The 23899-nt window shown below is 35.8% G+C and overlaps 1 protein-coding gene across 3 annotated transcripts in view; it reads left to right on the plus strand.

Annotated features, from left to right (window-relative positions):
• AFTPH (aftiphilin) overlaps window positions 1-23657 on the plus strand; it is a 74522-nt gene extending 50865 nt beyond the window's left edge. The window contains exons 4-10 of one of the 3 annotated variants that reach the window (XM_002691385.6): window positions 241-367; window positions 782-838; window positions 4211-4333; window positions 9668-9728; window positions 11251-11334; window positions 15301-15424; window positions 22514-23657. In XM_002691385.6, coding sequence (XP_002691431.1) covers window positions 241-367; window positions 782-838; window positions 4211-4333; window positions 9668-9728; window positions 11251-11334; window positions 15301-15424; window positions 22514-22661 — 724 coding nt within the window. In that variant the 3' untranslated portion in view covers window positions 22662-23657. Of the gene's footprint in view, window positions 1-240; window positions 368-781; window positions 839-4210; window positions 4334-9667; window positions 9729-11250; window positions 11335-15300; window positions 15431-22513 lie in introns of those variants that run through there. The other 2 variants (XM_002691386.6, XM_059891782.1) reach the window with 2 other exon arrangements.
• The last annotated feature ends 242 nt before the right edge of the window (window positions 23658-23899 follow it).

Raw genomic sequence — 23899 nt, forward strand, 5'->3', positions numbered from 1 at the left:
AAGCATAACATACAGGCTAAATTTTTGCTTGATTGTTTCAGATGAGTTTAACTTACTTTCCTCATGACTAAATGTTGGCTCTTGATTTCATTCAGGTAATAGGTACATATATTTACTCATGTTAGACACAAAATTAATTGGAATGTATAATATTTTATAGTCACTTTAAAAGTAGAATTCATGGTGAGAGCTACTGAGTAACCCATTGTTGGTGGCTTCATTGTGTTGTGACCTTTGCAGGGAACTGCTGGATGTGTGGACCGAGCTACAGGATGTCCATGATGCACATGGCTTGAGATATCAGTGGGGTGGCTCCCATAGCAACAAGAAACTTTTATGCTCCCTGGGCATAGACACCCGAAACATTGTAAGTTTATTAGTACCTTAGAAAATCCTTTAATCAACTTACGGATGTTTTTAAATTCTTTCACACCTCTATACAAATTATGATAAGCTAGTTTCTCAGAAAAACAGATACTAATTTGTTTAAATGTTCATTTATTTTAAATACGCCAACGTCTAAGTGTAAATCTATCTAGGTTTTTCTCTGAAATTTCTTATCTTTAGGAAAAGATGTTTTCGTGTTTTTGCTTAACTATGAGATGAAGGAATTGGGCTAGGAGATCAAAACTGTAACCCCATAAGGGCAATTTAACAATTTCTTCAATTTTTCACTCACAATGTATATAATAAAGCATTACAGAGTATTTTGGAAACTGTTTCATTGTATGACAGATCATTCTCTAAATACATATTCTTTCTCTCTAATATACATATGTAGCTCTTCACGGGCAATAAGAAGCAACCTGTTATAGTGCCCATGTATGCAGCAGGATTGGTAAGTACAATGATGCTTTTGCATGTATTTATTATTGTTGCATTTATTCTGTAAAATCAACTTACATAGCATGACATGGAAAGTGTATTTTAAGGTATGGTAATGGCAACCCGCTCCAGTGTTCTTGCCTTGAGAATCTCAGGGACGGGGAGCCTGGTGGGCTGCCGTCTATGGGTCGCACAGAGTCGGACACGACTGAAGCGACTTAGCAGCAGCAGCAACATGGGACCATTAAGGGAATAAATACAATAATATCCTTTTTTGAGCTCATAAATCCCTTCAAGTCTTGATCTGAGGACATTTTTCTGTATTTTATGTATTATAGACACTTTTAGTACTAACTAGTGTTTATAATAGTAGTATAACAGAGAAGGCAATGGCACCCCACTCCAGTACTCTTGCCTGGAAAGTCCCATGGACGGAGGAGCCTGGTAGGCTGCAGTCCATGGGGTCGCTGAGTTGGACACGACTGAGCGACTTCATTTTCACTTTTCACTTTCATGCATTAGAGAAGGAAATGGCAACCCACTCCAGTGTTCTTGCCTGGAGAATCCCAGGGACGGGGAGCCTGGTGGGCTGCCATCTATAGGGTCGCACAGTCGGACACAACTGAAGCGCCTTAGCAGCAGCAGTGTTTATAACTTTTGTAAAATTCACCTTTGGAAGTCTCTTTTAATTTGCTTTTAAAAAGAAACTGAAGTATCTGAAGCCTTAGATATCATTTGTTTAAATGCATTTCTGATTGTTTTTAAATAATGCAATATTGAAGCCATGGATATATACAATAGGTTGTAGATAGCAAATTATAACAAATGAAAATGAGCCAGGACCTATAATTGGTCCTTAGTTTTTCCATTAATGTTTTAAACATGTTAAATTTTCTTTTTTCAGATATGCCAGGTAGTCCTGGAAAATGAGGAATTTTCATTCCGTACCTTATCAAGACTCAGTCACATTTTAAAGTTTGATGTGTTGGTGGTTTTTGGCATGTCTTTGAGTTATTGGTGGATAAAAATGTCCTATTAGACTAAAAATAGTTTAAAATTTTTTCACCAATAACTTGAAAATAAGGAGAAAAATACTGTGTTTAAGAAAGGAAAAAAAAAAAAACTAAGGAACACTTCGTATGGAATTTAAATTTAAAAACCTTTATGTGCATGTGAAAATGAATTTGCTGTGGAACTTGACCTTATTTTAATCTGCAAACTTCTCTATGAAAAAGCTCTAATTATTGTTACGGAACTGAAATCTTGCTTTGTTTTGTTTTTGTTGGTTTGTTTTGTGAGATTGGACAAAAGCTTCTTTGAGCTTTTTTTAAAAATCAATTTCTGCTCCTTTGTGAATGGTTATCTTGTATTTTCAAAACACCTTGATCATCCCTACTTTCTTTTATGTTGTAGGTAAATGTAGTCCATAATGTTTCTAACTTCTAGGTTATTTGGATCTCTTTTCTCAAGAAGTAGCTTTCTAGGGATTGTTGGTGGTGGTATTGTCACATTCTGAATAGGAAGTAGGAATTTAATTTGTGGACACTTTCATTCTGCATGTTGGGGACAGTAACCTATTTAATGCTTCTGTGTTAGACTCAGCACATTAGGCAATTTTTTAAGTTTTATGAAGAGTTAAAGACTCATATCTATGTTTTTTTCCCCTCTCTTAATTACAACCTTTTATTAGTAATGTAGTTTTACCATTTTTGTAAGCTTTTAATACCAAAGTTGTTTTAGTGGTTATATCCTCTCCTCCTCCCTCTTTTTGATGCCTTACATTTAGAAGCATTCTTTTTCATATCTGGGTTATCTGATTTCAAATTTTAATGATACCTGAATTTTTTCCATAGTACTTTACACACATGAGATGTTCAATATCTTTTGATCTCATCTGGAGGAATAGTACCTGAAGTAGTCATTTAAGTCACTGGTTCTGAGACTTTGATGTGCATTAGAATTGCTTGGAAGACTTGTTTCAAACACAGAATGCTAGTCACCACCCCCATAGTTTCTTATTCAGTAGGTCTGGGGTAGGAGAAGTTCCCAGATGATAGAGGAGCTACTGATGGGGACCACTTTGAGAACCACTAGCTTTAGGGAGAGTTCACATTAGAAAAGTTGGCTAAGACTAGTAATGGTATACCAAACACATGGAGTCTTTCTAGAAGGGCACACGCCTTTATAATATATATGACATTGAATTAGACCATGAATTTATTTTCATTTTTCAAGATGCTAGATTAAAGCCTTTCACGTGTACTGTTGTTAAGAACTATTGATATATATATAAATTATTTATTTTAGCTTGTGCTCAATTTTATGAAAGTAGGGGGATTCTCCTGAAAGCTTTGTTTTAAGAAATGTATAGATTCTAACTATAAGATTGTTAGACTTAGCAGCTTCCCTGCCCCCCCTGCACCCCCCCACCCCCATAAAAGGAGACTTTTATCTGGTTGGTAACTATTCAAGAGCTTGTCATAAAATTCATAAATACATGAATTCTAAATTTCTAAAATTCATAAAAGCTTGGGCCTTCTTCCATGCCAGTAACTTGGCAATGGCACCCCACTCCAGTACTCCCAGGATGGGAGCCTTAGTCCAAAGAACTAAGGCTCCCATTCTGTAGTGAGCAAGGATCAGACACTAAATTCACGTTGTAGCATATGGATGTCATCACACTAGACATCCACTCCCACCTCTCTAAGTACCACCATGGTGTAACGTGTATGAAGAGTGCCCTTTCCTGCAGTTTTATGTCTGAACATCAGAACAGTATTGCATTCTCAGCACATGGATGTAATATACTGTTTTGCTCACCAAGGCAATGGAACCCCACTCCAGTACTCTTGCTTCGAAAATCCCATGGACGGAGGAGCCTGGTGGGCTGCAGTCCATGGGGTCGCTAGAGTCGGACACGACTGAGCAACTTCACTTTCACTTTTCACTTTCATGCATTGGAAAAGGAAATGGCAACCCACTCCAGTGTTCTTGCCTGGAGAATCCCAGAGACGGGAAACCTGGTGGGCTGCCGTCTGTGGGGTCGCACAGAGTCGGACACGACTAAAGCGATGTAGCATCCCCTCCCCCACCATTCCATGTGTTTGTGCATTTGTGTGACAGTGATAGCCAGGCACTCTAAAGCAAATCCAGTTTAAATTACAAGGTCTTGTTTCAAAAGTTTGGATTACAAAGGTATTATTATGAAATATTTCCCATTAGAGTGCTGTAAGATTTTCACTAAACAAAATTTAAGACTAGTTCCTTTTTGTCTTCAGTACTTTCCAAATGACCTGTGTTCTTTCTGCTTTCTGCTAGTTTAACTTTCTTGTGAAGTTTATGAGCCAATCCTTCCCCCAACTAATAGCTAATATGCCTTTTTCAGGGTATGTTAGAGCCCACCAAGGAACCACTGAAACCACTATCTGCTGCAGAAAAAATCGCTTCCATCGGTCAGACCACCACTATGTCACCAGAAATGAACACATGTACATCTGACCAATTCCAGGTAAAAATATCTGGATGTATATAGATACATTTATGCATGTATGTACACATATGTCCACACACATTGTTGTTTCCCTTAATATATAACTTTTCATTTTTAAAATATTTTTAAAATTTAGTTTCATGATAAATGTGATTTCACTTCTTATTAACATCCTTTGAAATACAATGAGAAAATTCTCTTTAATTTTAAAAAATAGAAAAGACAGTTTGAGAACTGGCTGGTTATGGGTAAGTCCTTTAAACCTATCTAGGCCTTAGTCTTTTTACCTGTAAAATAAGAACTTTGTAGCAAGCAAAAAATCGCTTACAGCTGGTACATTGTATGATCTATTACTGACACATAAATCTGGTAAGTGCTGGATTTTCAAAAAAAGGAAAACATTGCATTTATACCAGCTCTTCAAGTCTGCCATTATGTGTTTTTCCTGAAGCTTGCAAAAATTTTATAAAGTTATAAAATTTAGGTGTGTTATTATATCAATAACTGTTGTTTTAAGAGTTTGAATAAAGCTGTTAAGTTGAAAATGATACAGCCTTTAACAAAATATTGTATAGAATAAGGGAAAAAGAAGGCTCTCTTACCCTTCTTACCCTTTACTTCTTTGGCACATTTAAGCACAAATCATATTTCAGTCAAATATATTTAGTATTAAAAATATATTTAATATTAAAGCCCTTCCTCTCACTTTTTTCCTCGGAGAACATAGCTTACTTGGTTTGCTTACTTTTTTGACATCAAGTTAGCAACTGACTCAGTGCAGGTTAAAATTGTTTTTTAAAATATTAATATTCTTAATGAATATTACCATTTCTAAAATATATTCTTGCTGTGTTTGTCATTTCTTAACCTTAAATATCATCACTAATTATGTCTAACACAAAAATGCATGTTTGGACACCCTTTCCCAAGATGTGTTCCACTGAACACTAATCCCCAGAATTGATTCACTAAAGAAGGGTTCCATAGTGAAGTGAGATCAGGAAATATTTCATATCAAACCCTAAACAAGACTTGGAGGTTCCTAACACGTCTATTAAGGACTCTGAAAAATCCTGCAGTGAATAACGCTATTTAATTTTATTTCATTTCTCACATTTACTTGGCCATAGAACCCTTTTCTGTAGGGATCAAGGAAGAGCTTTTAACACCTGTAGAACTAGTGTTTTGAAGAACATACTTTGGCAGATGATTTTGTAAAGCAGGGTCCTGCCTTTTCAGGTGTGTTTCAAGAAACATGTAATATTACTGCTGTGTACCACTGTGGTTTATACTTGAGCTTAGCTTCAACGTCCCTCTGAAACCAGTTTATTACTGTCACTGAATTCATGGGCATGGAGACCTAATGCATAAAATGCCTGGCCTTACTGATTGGGCAACAGGCAAGGAGCCTTGGGCAAGAGGTCTCAGTAGGCTGAATCTGTCCTTAGCTCTCTTCCTTTCATTGGCTATATATTGCCCTCTGGCTATCAGCTATTCTCACAGGCCTGCCATGTCTGTGCAGATTGCAGAATTACAGCACATTCTCACTTCTGCCTCAGTCAGCATTCTTATTCCAGTGCTAGGTGTTAGGAAAGTAATTTGACTAACTGCCTGGTATGTTTTCTGGAAATGGAGCAGTTCTTAATTTGAGCCACTTGTTGTTATTTTTCCTTGCCTTCTCCTCTTCTCCTCCATCCAGCCATTTCTATGTATTACAACCCCATAAGCTATTGCTTATTTTATTAGTTAGCTGTCACCTGTCACTTTTGCCTAGTCATACCTCGATATAATTTAATTACAGACTTGATTAAAAGTCTAGATAACCTAATAAAAAGCATGTGTGTTAATTTAATGGAAGATTTTTAGTAGAAATCAGCGTGTATTAATTTGATGGCAGTTAGTTGCAGCTCCACAAGGATTCAGCTGCTGCCATTTCTGTATATACATATAGACCCCTATGTACTTATAATCAAAGGACTGTCTCCCTAGTTATAGGCAAGTATGGGAATTTTCAGTGACATTGAAGCATATCTAACTTGTTTGCTGGAAGATGGAACTTGGTCTCTTGCTATTTATATTTTTTAAAAGCTCTTTTTAATCAAGTACTTCCTTTTATTGTGTTTCATGTACACTTCTCTTTTTTAAAAATACACATCAATATTGAATTAACAAGTTTATTCTATACTTTTTCTGGTATTTTGTGATCCTCATTGGCTTTAGTTTTTAGGCTTTGGAAAACCAATGAAAACAGTATTTCCCAATGGAAGTTCAAAGTTATTTCTAAATTGAGTTGAGCCTATGTAGGTCTGCTGTCTAACATTCAAACTGAAGATTTCAGCATGCATATCAGAATTTTGTGCTGAGATGCCTGACCTCCATCACTAAATTGCATGATCTTTGCTTTGGCTCCATACTTTTGATTAAGGTTAAAATACTCAGCAAACATCTGAAATACATTCTAAAGGTTCTCCATATAAAGTGTATTTCTTACCACTCTTCCTTGGCATACAGTGTATTTATTATTTTTCACATAACATTTTGGCTATTCATTCTTCCTCCTAATGATAATTTTCAGGTGAAACAACCATAAACATTAGTGCTAGAAGCTTAGCAAAATGTGTCAGCAAAGACCTGTTCAATACCTGAATTTTTTTCCCCAAAAAAGCATGTGGCAAACCTTCCTTTTATGTTTTGGCATCCTTGAACAGTGACTTTCAAACTTAGCATAGTGGCATAATTCTCATTATGTCTGCATGCTTTTTGATCTGTCTTTTCTATTTCAGTTTGGTACCTGCTAAATGTCTATCTTTTCTTTCAAATGAGTTTGTACTCATCAGTCTTTTTGCCATTACATCTCTTGTTTAGAAATTCAGTATTTTACTGATATCTGTTAATGTGGGGTTTTTATTTTTTTTATTTTTTATTTTTATTTTTTTGATTTTTAATAATGTGGGGTTTTTAAAAAAAGATAATTTTACCTGGAAAAAAAAAACAGTTTACAGATAAAAAGCACGTAGTGATACTTTTTGTTGTTGTTGACATCTTTTTTCACTGAATTTCAAGGTCACACCAATCACAGCGCCATACTGATTCCCCCTTAGTAAGGTTAGGATGTTAACCATGCTTTATTCACTGCCGAGTGGAGTCAGCGCTCTGGCTAGCAGTTATCCGGCTGGTTACCACCAGCAGATTTCCTCTCTTAGGCTGCTTTATATTGCTGTTTCAGTTGTGAATCAGAATTTGAGAGTTAGAAGAAAGAAAAAAATGACAGTCTAGCTCTGTACTCTCGTTTTACAATTAGAAAACATATTTGGAAAGACAAAGTAATTTACCTAAAATCACATGTCAGTGCTGTACTTAGGACTAGAACCAAAGTCTCCTGTCTCTAGCCTTTTCTTCCCCCTCTTTTTATTATGAACTTGTCTCCTTTCGTCTCTGCAGTAATCATTCATGCCACATAAAGTTGTTTTTAAATGTTTCATTCCAGTGCTTTCTCTTTGAGTTGCCTGCGTGTCAGTTCCATTAGTTAACCTGTAATTATTTAGGTATCTGTTTTTCATCTGTCTCAATTCCACTAAATTTTGATTCATGATTTAGTACCTCATTATTATAATATTGGTTGTATCTTAAAAATGCCATACATGTCTGTGAAAAGTAAAATTCCAGAAAATCATTGAAATATTTCAAAACATACAGGTTCTTGACATCGTTTAGATAAAACATGTTAATGAAAGAGCTTTGCTTCGCTTTACCCAGAAATTTTATTATTACATAAATCTGAGTTCTGTCCATCTAGTCAGTATTGAATAGTTCTAAAGGTTTTTTTCCTGACTGAGAAGTAGAACAAGTTGAATCTGTTGGAATACCTAGAGCTTTTTGTTTGTTTTTGAGCTCAGCTAAAGAAGATCTTTTATAAATGTTATTTATCAGTCTTGCAGGTAGGTTATGAACTAGATTTTCACCAGGATTTTTAAAATTTTATTTGAAACAATTATAGATTTACAGGAAGTTGCAAAGATCATACAGAAGAGGTGCCTTGTATCTTCACCAGTTTTCCCCACAATCACATTTTGCATAATTATAGAATAATATCAAAACCAAGAATGACATTTGCTCAATATGTGTGTATAGTTCTATGCTATTTTTTCATGTGACCACCACCAGTCAAGATACAGCATTTCCGTCTCCCTCACCAACCCCCCATTCCACCTCTCTCTCATCCTGGCTGCCACTATCACCAGTATTTTATTTTGTTTATATCTCCAGGCCTGACTTGATATGGGGGAGACCAAATGCTTATAGTAACATGCCCGTCATTGGTTATTAAAGCAATTGTATTATAATACCATAGGGTTGGACTTTCAAAATTAGCCAGTTCACGTTCCTTTCCTACAGGGAACAGTGTCTTTGTCTACAGAGAAAAAATGATTATAAAGTTTTAATAAGTGCCTACCTTACAATGAGCAAACAGAAAAAAAAAAGATGATACCATGTTGATAGTAAGAGTCTAGTAAAAGGTTATTTCAATAAGTGTTGCCAACACCACCCCCAAAATAAAAGAGGAAAATGCATTTTTTTTTTCCCTGTCAGGAATATTCTTAAAGCATGGATCATTTTTTTAATGTTTTGTACTACCTTCCATCTTATATTTATCATTTGCTTATTTTATCTTTATGTGTTTGGCAGTTAACAGAGTTTTTAAACGTAGAATATTCAAATGAGTTCTGAATTTACTTTTCAGTACATTATTTTAAAAATTAAATTCTAATACTGATTATAAGTAATTTCTAAATTAGAGGTTATAAGTTTTTTTTTTAATTTGTATATATATAAGGAAACCAAATAAATTAACATCCATGTTTATACGGCTAGTTACTTAGTCCTTAATAACCCAGCTTGCTTCCAATTCAGTATGCTACCTTCTCTGTTGCCTTGTATTATCTATTAAGAAATTGTAAGTGGTTAATTATTTAAAATAAAATAGATCACTCTTTAGTGAAAAAAGATCAGTGAGGTTTTCAAGCCAGTAGTTTAAATTATGATTGGAGAATAGATTGAAATCTTGATAGAGAATCAGTCTATAAACTTCTGTTTGAAAATGTAAGATAATTCCATTTCTCAGATACACCATTTTTAATGTCAACAAGCTGTACTGCTTATAAATTTTGCAATTTCAGTTTGTGTTAATATTTGTAGATAACCATCTGAAATTGTAAATTATCCCAACTTTGTCTTTAGGTATTTTATTGCCTAATGATCTTGCTATAATAGTGTTTTGTTCTGTTTTTAAGGATTCTTTATGTTGCTACAACCTATACTGATTAATTTTGATTTTTTGGTTTTCAACTCTAGGAGTCTCTACCACCCGTCCAGTTTGACTGGAGTAGCAGTGGCCTTACTAACCCTTTAGATGGTACGTCTCTCCGTAGAGCCTCTAGCGCCAGAGCTAGAGTTAAGAAAGCTACAAAGTTCAGACAGACTTCTCTCTGCTGATTTCCATTTTTGTTTGAACATAACTTCTTATCTTTGGAAATTCAGGCTTTCTTTCTGAATAGTGATTGCTCAAGAAACCAGCCGTTACTATTATTAACATTATTAATGTCCATATATAAGTAGTAGTAACCAGATAAAATTTTAATTTCTTTTTATCTTAAGTCAAAGAAAAGCTTCTTTATTTCTCACAAATATCTAGGTAGTTTAAATAACATTTTAGGTAGACCAATTTATTTGAAATTTTTTTCTGTAGTTTTAGTTTATGGAATTTTCTTGGATGCCAAGTCTTGTGTCTAGAGGCTGCTTTAAAGCACAAAGCACAATTATTTAACCAAAAACAATGTGCAAATAGATCCATATTTATTGACTCAAAGTAGTTTTCAGACTTAATAATATTTTATAGAGCACTTGTATGCAAATGAAAAATGAATGATTTTCATGCTCCTTTTCTAAAACTTAGCTCAAAATACTAGTAGGTAGTTCCAGAAATAATTGGTTTTTCCTATAGCTTTAAAAGAAAATCCTGAGGAAGGATTAACTTATTCTAATAAGGTGGGGTCTTTTAATAACACAAAATCCTAGGTTTCCTGTGTGTTGATATCACAAGTTTTAATCGGACTGTAAAGTACAATTATTCTTAGTCCTTATACTTCATAAGTTGTTTGAGCCATGGTCTGAAACACCTGTTTCTCTTATCAGCTCTGCCTTAGAGTAGGGGATCCTAGGGTATCTGGAAAGCATCCAATTGAATAACAGTGCTGAAGGAAAGCCTGGATGCACCTTTTGCTGTTGTCTGGTGTCCTATTCAGTCAAATCATCGTGCTTTTTATTAACAACTTCTTTAAAAATGTATACTATTTCTGATTACTGTTTCAGAGTTAAAGGGGAACAGTACAGCTTGAGGTTGCACATCAGGGTAGGGCAGTTATGACATTTCTGTTACCTTATTTATTTTAAACTAAGTTAATGTATTGGTGTGTGTCCTGAAACCGACAACTTTGTCACTTTTAAAATCATTCATTAGAAACCAACACTACTAACATAAAAGATTGATTTGGGCATGTACAGTGATTTAATGTTGGGTTGAGATTAAAGTATTGTTTCCCTTTAACGGGTACACTTTCCCCCTTGGTCTTTCTGGTCTGGCTTCAAGTTTCAATTGAAAGAACTGAACTCCTAACTAAAACCTTACTAAGTGTTAAATTCTTTACATTGTACATGAGAAAATGTACATTGAATTAAACTGTTACTTTAGAAATGTCCTTAGCAATGAAAAACTAATACTGTACACATTGTTTTAATGTTGATTTTAAAATGTGTAATGACTACTAATTATAACCTGCATGTTCAAGTGTGTGTCTTACCCCTTTTTACACATAACCCCTCCTCCCTTGGCTTACCTTCTGTGTGGCTGCCTACCAACACGGTCACTGAATTTCAAGCTAGTGGAGGTTCCACTCTTCTGAACCTTGATTTCTTTGGGCCCGTGGATGACAGTAGCTCTAGCAGCAGCACCACAATCCCAGGTCAGCAGAGTGTTAAAACCACAATTCTAGTATATTTACTAAAAGCATGACCACATCACTTGACTTTCCTATAAACAAGGAAACAGATTGTATTCTCTGTAATGTCTTTCTAATACGTTTCTTTCATCTATTCTACTGTTATTTTCTAGTATCTGACTATAACAAGTGACTTATATGAAAAATGTATTTTAAGAAAAGGTTTGTCAGGGTGTAATAGTCAGAGCTGAAAGTAGTTTCTAGATATAAAACAGCCCTAATGTCCTTTACACAGTTAAAGGCAGGGTGGTTTTTTTTTTCCCCTGTAAATAGAAAATGTGATCTTTTATATGCTTATTTTTTAAAGCATATTCTACAAAGCCATTTGAAAAAATACAACTTTAGATATATGAGAATATTTTAGTACACAGTGACATTATAGTGTCTGTGATAATAGAACCTTTACAGATTCTGGCATTCAATTAGTTATTTATTAGCACTGCTAAATGTATAATTAGGTTCCAAAATGTTGGAGTCTAGCACTTAGTTATATAGTCCCACATAGAATTATTACTGTTTTTATGTAGCTCTTGAATAGAAAGCTTACTGTTAGTTTTCCATGGAGGGAAAAAAAAATGTTAAAGGTGATAGTAGAAAATAATTGCTGTGAGATACTAAAAGCTAGAAATTAAAACTTATTGGAGTGCCTGTTAATGTTCAGCCTGGCAGAAGTTCAGTTCATTGACCCAAGGACTAATGTACTTTGTCATTTTCTAACTGAATAAAAAATTAAAATACAATGGCATTTTTATGTTTATATTTTATTTAATATGATTTTAATGACTCTCTCTCATCCCTACTTGTGCTCTGGTAATCACGCCTTTTGATCACCAGACGGCTGTAAGAGTGCCCTGTAGATGCTGATGCCCAGAATGCATAGTGAGGGTCCCTCTCAGTCCCCGCTAGGATCAGGTAGATAGCCAGCCTGGTTCCTGAGAATTTGCTGGTTTTGTTCTGTTCAACTAGATAACCCTGCCACCCACTTCTAGCAGTTCAGGAGCTATAATGGAAAATGGGGGAGGCTAAGAGAATAGTCAGCTAAGGGTGAGGCTGGGACCCAGGATACCCATCTCCAAGTCTGGTTATGGAAATATGATTGTATTATAAGGATGTTCCAAGGCCATTTTGTAGAATGAATGGATTCCTCAAATCTAATCCCCTGGTTATCATTTTCATTGTTTCCAAGATTTTACAAGCATATAAGAAACTAATCTGTGTCTGGTTTTAACTTCAATATGGTATTTCACTGTTTAAATTACTTCTAAATACATGTGAGCTGTGGAATGACCTGAGTAGTTTTTAATACTTAATGGCGGGTAGGGGAACCAAAACACTTGTGTATCAGTTTCCTTATTACTATAATCCCAAGAATGAAGTCAGTTCAGTTCAGTCGCTCAGTCGTGTCCGACTCTTTGCGACCCCATGAACCGCAGCACACCAGGCCTCCCTGTCCATCACCAACCAAGCTCCTATTTTTAATTTGCTCTCAGCTTTGTTTTGTCATGAACTGTATGATAACTTAAATGAGGTCACTATTTTTGGATGCCTAAAAACCTGGTTTAAATTTAACTTTTGGTTACATTTCAAACTCAGTTAAAAATCATCCATAAGAGCACAAATAATCTGACCAAATAAAGAAGTACAGAAATGACTTGATAACCAGGTTCAGTATACATACACAGCTTAGAGAAGAACAAGCAGTTTCCGAGGTTTAGAGCTGTAATGGAAGTGAAATTAGCATGGTCGATTGTGATCCTTACTTCGGAACCTCTTAAATATTTTTGTTCCATTTTTTCATCAATATGCTCTAGCCTCTGTGTAAACCTGATTACTATAAATATGCTTGGACTTGTTTTATTGCTACTGGGTTTTGTTAAAACTTCCATCAAGCTGTAGGTGTAAACACTTTCCTGAGTATTCCATTTCACCACTTGCTTGTACTTTTTCTGACTTGTTTCTGGGAAAGTCATTTTGTCTTAGCTTGCAGTTGTTTATTTTGTGTTTGAGACTTAGGAGGTTGGCATAGAACTTGGTTGGCTAGCTTTATTTCTGTAACTGAACTATGCCTCATTAAGGTTCTGTTTAAAAAAAAAAAAAAAGAATCTTTTTCCATTAAAAAAATTTACTCTCCGGTTTTTTGTGTAGTTATCTTGGTTTTGAAAAATAGAGCCATAGTACTTTTTTTTTGGTGATAATGGTTTTGGAGGGCTGAGGGAGGTTGATTTGGGTTTTGTTTTGTTGTTTTTTTTCAATCTCCCACTTTCCTGTTTGACAGCTAAGTGGCCAGTATTTTACAAACCCAACTAAATTTTCACTAGCACTTTCCTGTTGCCAGTCAGATAGCAGTTGTTTATTCTGCATTATGCATTCACCATCTACCTGAATTTTGTGGTTACTTGGAATAGAACCTTTCACAGTAGAGGAAGGAGGTGCTTTGGGTTCATCTGGTCCTGCTTTACAAGCATCTGTAAATTTTTGCATTTTAGCTGCATATTTATGCTTATTATAGAAATACAAAGAAAGGGGCTTTTAAAGTATATTTTGAAACTGTACCTTAATGAACTATTAAGAACGTGGGAGAGTCAACATTTTCTATAGCCTTCCTCCCTTGTTGGACATGGTGACTGTGAAAGCCGCTTTTGCTGGTGTAATTGCTGTAAACATCTGAGATCTGTGTTTATATCTGCTAGTCAGCTACAAAGCTGGTTCATAGAAAGCAGTTCCTGATTTTCTTCTTAACCTTGAAATACCCTAAAAGGAGAAAACTTGTGAGCATCAATATATGACTCTATTATATATAATTTTATCTGCTGATCTTCTTTTTAAAGAAATAATAAGTAGAGATTGATGAAACTATAAGACATTTGTACTTAAAATCTGCTTTTCTATTCAAAACTACTGAATTTGCTGAAATCAAAGAAAGAGTATAATTAAAAAATTTTTGTCTGATTGTCTTTATTTTCCTAAGCTTAGCATGAGTTGAAAATACTTGTTACTTGTTTTTTTGTAGTCATCATATTTTATATAAATTAATATTCAAGGAAGTTTTAAAATATGTATGTGTATTTTAAGGAAGTCAGACGGGAAGGATTTTACTAGACTTTTACAATAAACCTAATCCTAATGAACTCAGCTTCATTTTGAATTTTTCCAAGAAGATATTTGAACTGTTAGCCACTAGATTCAGCTGTGAAACTTTAGGAGTATAATTAACCCTTGAGATGATTTTCATTTTGTTCAAAAGTAGCTGTTTTATTCACTTTTTCTGAAAACATTTTACCTCCCCTCTTCTTACCTAAAGAAGAACATTGTGATATATAGCTTTTCTTTAGTAATAATTTAATTCTTTGGATAATATTTCATGTCCTCAGATAGTCAGAATGTATTTAAATTAACCAAATCATTTAGTGTATGTGAGACTTTACATTAACTTCCAAATTTGGGGATATGAGTGAAAACACAGAGGAAAAATGGTCATGGAGATAAGGGAAAATGGAAGTTCAAAAACTGTTAAATCAGTCCATTTAAAAACTGAGGTGTCATATTGTGCAACAAATCATTGTGCATTCTATTTGTAAAAGATTGTTAACTTTCGTATCACAGACTAATCCAGTGCTTAGGGAGTTTCCTATAGCAGACAGTTTTTTTTTTAGAAGTATTTGAATGATATCTGCTACATAAATGTTAGATTAATTAAGGCTATATTTATACCAAAGTGGAATTTTGAAAGTGTTTTCCCACTTTATAGAAACTCTGAAAAGTGGAATTTATAATTTAAGAAATAAATAAAGTGTTACAGTGTTCTAAAGATGTGTTGTACTTACAAAGACTCAGATGTTTACAGAATAATTGCCTTTTGCATCTTGGATTGTGGCTAATTGAGTAAGCCATTGCAGCGCACCATCACTGACTATCATTTTGTACTATAAGGTGTGGATCCAGAGTTGTATGAATTAACAACTTCTAAGCTGGAAATCTCCACCTCAAGCCTCAAAGTGACTGATGCATTTGCGAGACTCATGTCCACAGTAGAGAAGACAAGCACATCTACCAGGTAAAAGCTAGTGTTCATTACACCCTAATTTTGAATTCTATGTTTGAACAAAGTAGCCCAGATGGGAAAGCATGTAAGTTGGTGGTATTTCAGTATACTGTATTAAAAATTCACTTTACATTTATATAAATGCAATGGATGCCCAATTCTAGAAAATAGTATCAAGTTACATTTAATTATGAATTTACAAGAGGAGAGCTATTTCACGAGAGACTGGAAAGGGCTGACAGATGTGGTCTTTTTCTCTTTCCCTACGCCTATACCTAACTTTGTAACAAAAGAAGAGTCTGATTAAAGAATTGGCACTGCACAAATGCTCCTCCTTTTCTTTCCTAACTACTGCGGTGATCATCTTTGGGGTCCGAGTTTGATAATCCCAGAGTCATGTAAGCTAATCCTTTCACCTCCAGGCTAAGAGAGAAGGGCACAGCCACTGTTTTGTTTTCTGAATATTTGCTGACGTGTGGCACCTTTGATTTAGGTCCTGAAGCCTTGTTTTTTAACAAGCCTTCTGGGATCCCCTTAGGTTCATGACCTTTAGAAAAGCAGTTTTCTCAGATACCAGGAATCTCATGTGGGCTTGTGTGTAGGATTCAAAAAACCTTTAGTTTTACATAATTAAGCTCTGAAATAACCCGCTGCTTTGACATGTTAGCCATAGAATAAGGCAGTTTCTAATAAGAAGGTAATCATTATAAAGGAATGGTTATGAAGGTAATCTCTACTGCAAGAGCAAATACCAGTGTTGATTGGGATACCAACTCTGCTGTCCCAAATCTGTGATTCATCAACATTTTAAAATAAAATATTGGGACCCTTCTTGCAGTCCAGTGGTTAAGACTCCACGCTTCCAAGGTGGGGGGGTACGGGTTCAGTCCCTGTTTGAGGAGCTAAGATCCCACATGCTGCATGGTGTAGCCAAAAAAAAAAAGTGGAAATATTTACCTTTGCCCAGTTAGGCAGAGATATTATAGCACTTTCTCCTGGGTAAATACATTCCATTCACATGTCAAATTCTGATTTATCTTTTAAATCAATTCTTCTGTAGAAAAATATCCATTTAAAAACTAACCCTTTTCTTTGTGAATAATAAATGCTTACCTGTCTTAACACTTTGGCTTGAATTTTCACATGGCCTTTTAAACTGTATTGTGTGCTGAAGTATCCATTCAATCGCTATTGTTATTAATACACTTAATGTTCATAATTAAGAAAATCCATTATTATATGTTTTGTAAGCAAGCCTGCCCTGAACTCTTCCCAGGAATGGGTTTGTAGTCTGCTCATTCTTGCTTAGCCACAGATTCTCTCCCTCGTTCTCGTCGCTCATTTCTTTGTGGTAATATTACCTGGCACAGTTAAGCCTCCTATCAAGCTAGTGTGGATTTTTTGCTTGCTTTCTAATTTTTTCTCTTTCCAAATAAGTTGTATTTTCAACTTAATGTTCTTATTACACAAATTTCTCATCCATTTTTTCTATATATGTTAGCTAGAGGCTAATGACTTTAAAAACAAGCAAACAAGCGATGCTCTTTTTATCATTTGGGCTTTGTCCTGCTGCTTTGTGTACAGCCTTTTCTAAGGGCAGTCCTGGTGTTTCCTCTGCAGTCTCACTGAGTGAACGGTAGTAATGTTGAAAGTCTCTGTGGTGAGAATTCACTGTTTGTGCCATTAGGAGGAGCTCTAAGCCACATAGTTAACCTGCTTGCTTTCCTAACTTTTCAGCTCACCCTTGAAACATTCTGTACACTAAGGCACTCTTCCACTCTTCCAACTTAAATAACTTTAAGTTATTTTCATTTTTTTCTCTTATTCTGTACTGTTATGGGATGAACTGAAACTATAGCGTGCATCTTGGGGTTAGTGCCGTAACTGAATTGGTCACTAATACCTGTCCAGCTTCACATTTAAAACACAATAAATCGAAAGGAAAACAAGTTGCCACCTTTGAATTTTCTGTTTTGAGGAATTAACTATTTGAAAATGGTGAGAAGTGCAAATATTCACAGGTCTTACTATTAGAAGGTAATACTGTAAAATGTCCCCATGAGTGAATCTCAGTTGTACAGGGAAGAGAGAGGGTGGTGACATAGTTGCAACAGAATTTTTTAAGTGTCTTTGTTATTTTTAGGTTTTGTTTCATTTTTTGTTTTTGATTAAAACAAAATTTGAAGTGTACACCCCAGCAAAATATTGGCTTTTGTCAGTACACAGAAGACACAGTGAAAAAGCATTGAGGAACTGTAGTGTGAGGAAGGGTTAAGAAACAGTGGTCTAGGTAGAGGGAATTTGCCATATAGCAAACAACATTCCATACTCTTTTCAAACGCCTTTGCATATACGTAAGAGAAAATACATGTGCTCTTCTCTTTCTAAACATAGGTTGTGAAAGTGACTTACTTTTTAAAGAAATGGAAGTTCTCAAGTTTTAAAATAGTTCCATTTTCTAGCTTACCTTTTCTAATACAGAGAAAAATTACTTCCTCATCTTAATCAGTGTGTAGCAGCTAGTTAATAGCCACAGACTTTTAGCTGAAGCTTATATAAGCCAAAGGACTAGTTGCCAAAAGGCATACATGGTTTTTTTGTTCTTTTTTTTTTGACCTTTTAATTGACATGTATTCACATACTATGAAATCCACCCTCCTCAAGTATACGATTCAGTAGCTTTTAGTGTATTTGCAAGGTTGTGCGACCATTGTTATTGTTGAGTCGCTCAGTCGTGTCCAACTCTTTGCAACCGCATGGACTGCACATGCCAGGCTTTCCTGTCCTTCACCATCTCGCAGAGTTTGCTCAAACTCGCGTCCATTGAGCCGGTGATGCCATCCAGCCATCTCATCCTCTGTCATCCCTTTCTTCTCCCGACTTCAGTCTTTCCCAGCATCAAGGTCTTTTCCAGTGAGTCGGCTCTTCACATTAGGTGGCCACAGTATTGGAGCTTCAGCCTCAGCATCAGTCCCTCCAGTGAATATTCAGGATTGATTTCCTTTAGGATTGACTGGTTTGATCTCCTTGTATGTAGTCCAAGTGCCATAGTTCAAAAGCATCAATTCTTCAGTGCTCAGCCTTCTTTATGGTCCAGCTCTGACATCCATACATGACTCCTGGAAAAACCAAAGCTTGGACTAGACGGACGGTAAAGACAGTCGGCAAAGTATTATCTCTGGTTTTTAATACGTTGTTTAGGTTTGTCATAGCTTTTCTTCCAAAGAGCAAGCATCTTTTAATTTCATGGCTCCAATCACCATCTGCAGTGATTTTGGAGCCTAAGAAAATAAAGTCTGTCACTGTGCAACCATTACGACGATCTAATTCCAGAACATTTGTATCATCCCTAAAAGAAACCCCATACCCATTAGCAGTCACTCCCTATATTCTACTTTTTCTAGCTCCTGGCAGCATTAATCTGCCTTCTATGTCTATGGATTTTCATATTCTGGTTATTTCATACTAATGGAATAATACATTGTATAGCCTTTTGTGTCTGACTTCTTTCACTTAGCATAATATTTTCAAGCTAGCCATATTGTTGCGTATTTTGGTACTTTCCATTCCATTTTATGGCTGCCTAGTATTCCATTGTATGGCTGTACCACATTTTGCTTATCCATTAATCAATTAATGTACATTTGAGTTGTGTTCACCTTTTGATTGTTATAAGTAGTGCTGCCATGAACATTCATGTACAAGTTTTTGTGTGGACAAATGCTTTCAGTTTTCTTGTTGGTGGAACTGCTGTGTTACATGGTTATGCTACACTTAATTTTTTGAAGAACTACCAAACTGTTTTCCAAAGCAGTGGCCCCATTTTACATCCCCACTAATAATGTTTGAGAGTTCCAATGTCTCTACATTCTCACAAGGCTTGTTATTGTCTGACTTTCTGGTTATAACCATCCCAGTGGGTATGAAGTGACATCTCATTGGCATTTTGACTCACGTTTCCCTGATGGCCAGTGAAATTGAGCATTTTTTCAGGTGCTTGTTGAACAGTTGTGTCTCTTCTTTAAGGACATTTTTGTTGTTGTAAGAGTTCTTCTGGATACTTGATCAGGTATGATTTGCAAATGTTTTCTCTCATTCTGTAGGCTGTTTTTTCACTTCCTTGGTTAGTGTCCTATGAAACACAAAAGTTTCTTAATTTGATGAAGCCCTGTATAGATATTTATATATGTACATATATACATGTATGTGTATTTCATTGCTTGTACCTTAGATGCCATATCTAAGAAACCATTGCCTACTTCAAGGTCAGGAAGTGTTGCGCTAACTTTCCTCGTAAGTGTTTCATAATTTCAACTCCTACATTTAGTTCTTTGATCCATTTTGAATTAATTTTTGAATATGATGTAAGGTAGGGATCCAACTTCATTCTTTGGCACATGGATATGCAGTTATACCAGCAATAGTTGTGGAAAAGACTGTTTTTTCCCAGTTTCTCTCTTGTTGAAAATCAGTTTAACCATAATTGTATGGGTTTATTTCTAGACCCTTAATTGTATTGCATTGGCCAAAAGGATAAATCTTGGGAGAATATAAATCAAAAATAGGTCATTGCCTCTGCCTCTTGGGGAAAGGCCACGATGTAACATTTTATTTTCAAATTCTCAAGCATTTTCTTCTTTCTTATATTGTAAGAAAACTAGAGCACATCAATTCCTTAGTGACTACAGATAAATGCACAAAATATGTCAACTATGTAAACTTTCTCTTATTTTTAAATCCAACTTCAGATAGCCTTCAAGTAGTGCCTCTGAAAGAAGGCAATTGGTAGAAACTCTAGAATAATCTTTACCAACCATTCCTTGGGTGAAAACGTCTTTGCTCTCCTTCCCCACACCCCAGCTGCACTCCACAAATGAGGAAGTGCATTTAAGTGCGATTTTACTTATTACTGTTTTTAATACCTTTTTATCTTTACAAAAGCAGTAAGAAGAGAAAGAAAATACAGACAAAATGTTTTTAATTAAAGTATCACATTCTTACCAGTCATATCACTATAACTCCCTAGTTCAGTTCTTTCAGATCTTTATTTTTGCAAATATACACATACAGTTGTTTTAACCAAAAATGAGATTTTATAGTCTATACAAATTGAGCCTACTCTTGTAGTCAGTGGTCTCCATCTGTCGATTTCAGTCAATTTTCATTTCATCTAACACTCAGGCTGTATATATTCAAATTCCCAAGAGTGTCCTTTCTCTCTTCCTTCTCCAGATCAAAATCTAGTCTAGGACTTTTGTACTTAACTGTTAGGGCTAGGTCACTTTCAACCTAGTATATCTACCTCCATCCCTCCTGTTGGCTTCTCAGTGTAACCACACTCGCTGGTTGAAAAGATCAGTCCATGTGTCCTAGAGGACATCCCAACCTCTGGATTTGTCCATTTGCTTCCTTCAAGTAGTTTTCAAATGTTTCTCCATTTCCCTTATTTCCTATCAACTGGATATTCTGTCTAAAGGTTTGATGGATTCAGGTAAAACATTTTGGCTGGAAGACATCACAGGTGCTGTGTCACATCAGAAGACACAATGTCATTTTGACCCTATTGTGAGTGATGCTGAGATCGACTACTGGTGAGAGGCTGCCCTTTCCCGTGGAGCTTTCCAGCTGTTCACTCTGAGACTAAGAAGTGCACCAGCCTCTCTGGTTTCATTTTGGAATAACGCAGATAGTTTCCCATCCACTTCATAGTTTTTCTGTGATTTAAATGCCATTAAAAATGTAGATTTTAATCAGAAAGAATTTGGAGTGTTAATTCTATTCTTCTGAGAAACCCTAGAACTGAGGTTGATCTGCTGATGGTTTCAGTGTGCCTGAAGCTGACCTTCATATTGGAAGACCAGTCCTAAAAGTCTGGTGTTTGGTTTTTTCAGTTGTTCTGTAAAATATTTTTGTTTCAGCCTGAACTCAAATGTGATTACAACAGAAAAGTGCAGGTATTAAAGGCTTGCATCTATCTTTCCTTTCTTGTTTCATCTCCTGACTTCCTTCACCACATCCTAAGGACAAAGAAAAATTTTAAGTGGAAGAAATGACTTGTGTCCCACCTAATAGAGTACCATAAAGAGAACTGAGCCTTGTAGAGTCAACAGTTTTAAACGAACTTTGATCTAAAATTAATATCATTATGACTGCAACTATTCTTTCAGTGTATTTAACATCCTAGAAAAAATAAAGGTTGAATTACAGTCCTGTGCTCAATGTGAGCCACAGTTGAGACTCGGTTGGCATTTTCTTTAGCACACTGAAGGACCCAGGTCAGCAGGAGCTCTTCCTCTCTGTCCTGGGTCCCACACTGCTCATTTCTTATACTAGGGGCATTTCATCTACAGGACCCATCAGATTTCGAGACTCCCCTCTCCCTGAGTCCTTCCTGCCTGGGTGCATTCTTGGCCTCAGCAGCTGGTCCTAGTGCTGCAGGCTTTGGACCAACCATCTGTATCCCAGTGGAGCAGAGGCTGGGTGTTTTTGAGCTGAGGGCTTTCTGTCCTGGAATTCCCCTTTGGGGTTTCACCTGAGGTGAAAATTACTTAATGAGGGCTTGTGCCAGACATACTTTATGTTGAGATAACTGGTAGTTTCTCAGTGGGGAGGGGGACATCTAATCAGGTGGAGTTTACTAGGGCTTCAGCATTATGTTTCTTCTTGGTAACTGTTTTTTATTTTTGGCTGCGCTGCACAGTATGTGGGATGTTAATTCCCCAGCCAGGGATCAAACCTATGCCCCCCTGCAGTGGATGCTCAGAGTCTTACCACGGGGCCACCAGGGAAGTCCCTAGCATTTTAAAAGTATGCCTGGGTAGATTCTTCTAACCTTAAATAGAGCTGTGAGCTGTACACGGGTACAGTTAGGCATGTCTAACTGTAATGAACATACATAAATGCGGTGTGAGTTTTCAGAAGAAATTTCACCTCGGGCACAGAAAGCACTCAACACCAAGGTATGATGAGGTTCAGGGACTGGCAGAGGAGAAGATACTCAGGTCCCCACAGGTTGCTGTCTGCTTTGAGAGTGGATTTTCTCCCATTTGGCCCATAGCTAAAGTCACTTTAAGACACTTGTCTTTCTTCATTTGTCAACAGGAAACCGAAAAGAGAAGAGCACCTGAGTGAAGAAGCCATCAAGGTGATCGCCAGCCTTCCTGACCTAACGTTCATGCATGCCAAGGTGTTGATGTTCCCGACCACCTTGACACCTTCCACAAGCTCCCAAGAGAAGGCAGATGGATAACTGATGTGAACTGGACAGTTTCAATTGCTTTTCCTTCCCTCCAGCCCTTCCCTACCATCAAAAGCATACCTGCTCTAATTAAAAAAAAAAAAAAAATTAAAAGTTCAGCTGATTTGTTGGTAAGCCGCACTAGAAAGGTATACATAGTAATGTATATTTATTTACATACTGAAGTCATAAATTTATATTAGAAACAAATGTAAATAATCGGGGGTGAACATTTTTGAAGATTTATTCTTTTTGTGTTGCTGGGGTGTATACATTTATGTCTTTGTGAAATACACTGGTGGTGTCCTTCTTACACAACTTTTGAAATAAAAAATGAAAATTAAAAACCCAAATCTCCACTGTCTATGAAATCCCCTTCAGCCTTTTCAGATTTCATTGAATGTCCCATTAATTTTCCATATTGTATATTGAATTACTTTTGCTATCATAAATAAGCTCCAAGTCCCTGTTTAATTTTTTTTTTTTTTTTTAATTTTATGTGTGGTGGGTTTGTTTCAGGTCTGGCTTTTGTTATCATTTTTGTGCTCTTTTTTAATCTTTTCAATCTGGCCTATTGCTGTTTGACCTTTTGCAAGGTACTTGCTTTGATTGGTCTTTTGTTATAGGGTATGGATCATTGTCAGAACTTGATTGAAGGGGTTTAAAGAGATTGTGTGTGTTTTAAATCAGTTTGGTTTGGAGAAGGACCAAATTACATGAATGTCTTACAATGAAATTTACTTGTTACTGATTTTTTTTGTTCTATTGTACCACTATTTTTTGAGGATTTTGCACAGTGTAAAATGACATAATCATAGATTGCTATGGTTTAGGCTGTATATACAGTAAAAACTATGGGTTTTAAATGTTTGGGGAAATTCCTATGGAAAAAAGAAAGACATGTAGAAGAACCTCTAACAAGGTTAATGTGCATGCCTAAGGTCTTTTGAGATTTCAGTGTGTAAATTTCCTTTTAGCTTACACAAAAATAAAATAATTTAAAAGAAATTTAGCCTGGTGTCTGTACTTTGGTATCTAAAGGAAAATGTCATGAATTTGGACATTAAGTTTTATTTCATATTAATGTATTTCAATCCAGAGAAAATCATTTGGTAGGGCTTTCACTTTATTAAAACCAAGAAGAATTAGATTCTCACCCATAAGAATTTGAAACAACCCTTTAAATAGCTAAGCTGTTTTTATGTAGAACATGAGAGCATACAAGAAATTTCCATGATTCATGATAATGT

The sequence above is a fragment of the Bos taurus genome, chromosome 11 (assembly GCF_002263795.3).
Source record: "Bos taurus isolate L1 Dominette 01449 registration number 42190680 breed Hereford chromosome 11, ARS-UCD2.0, whole genome shotgun sequence".
Lineage (NCBI taxonomy): Eukaryota > Metazoa > Chordata > Mammalia > Artiodactyla > Bovidae > Bos > Bos taurus.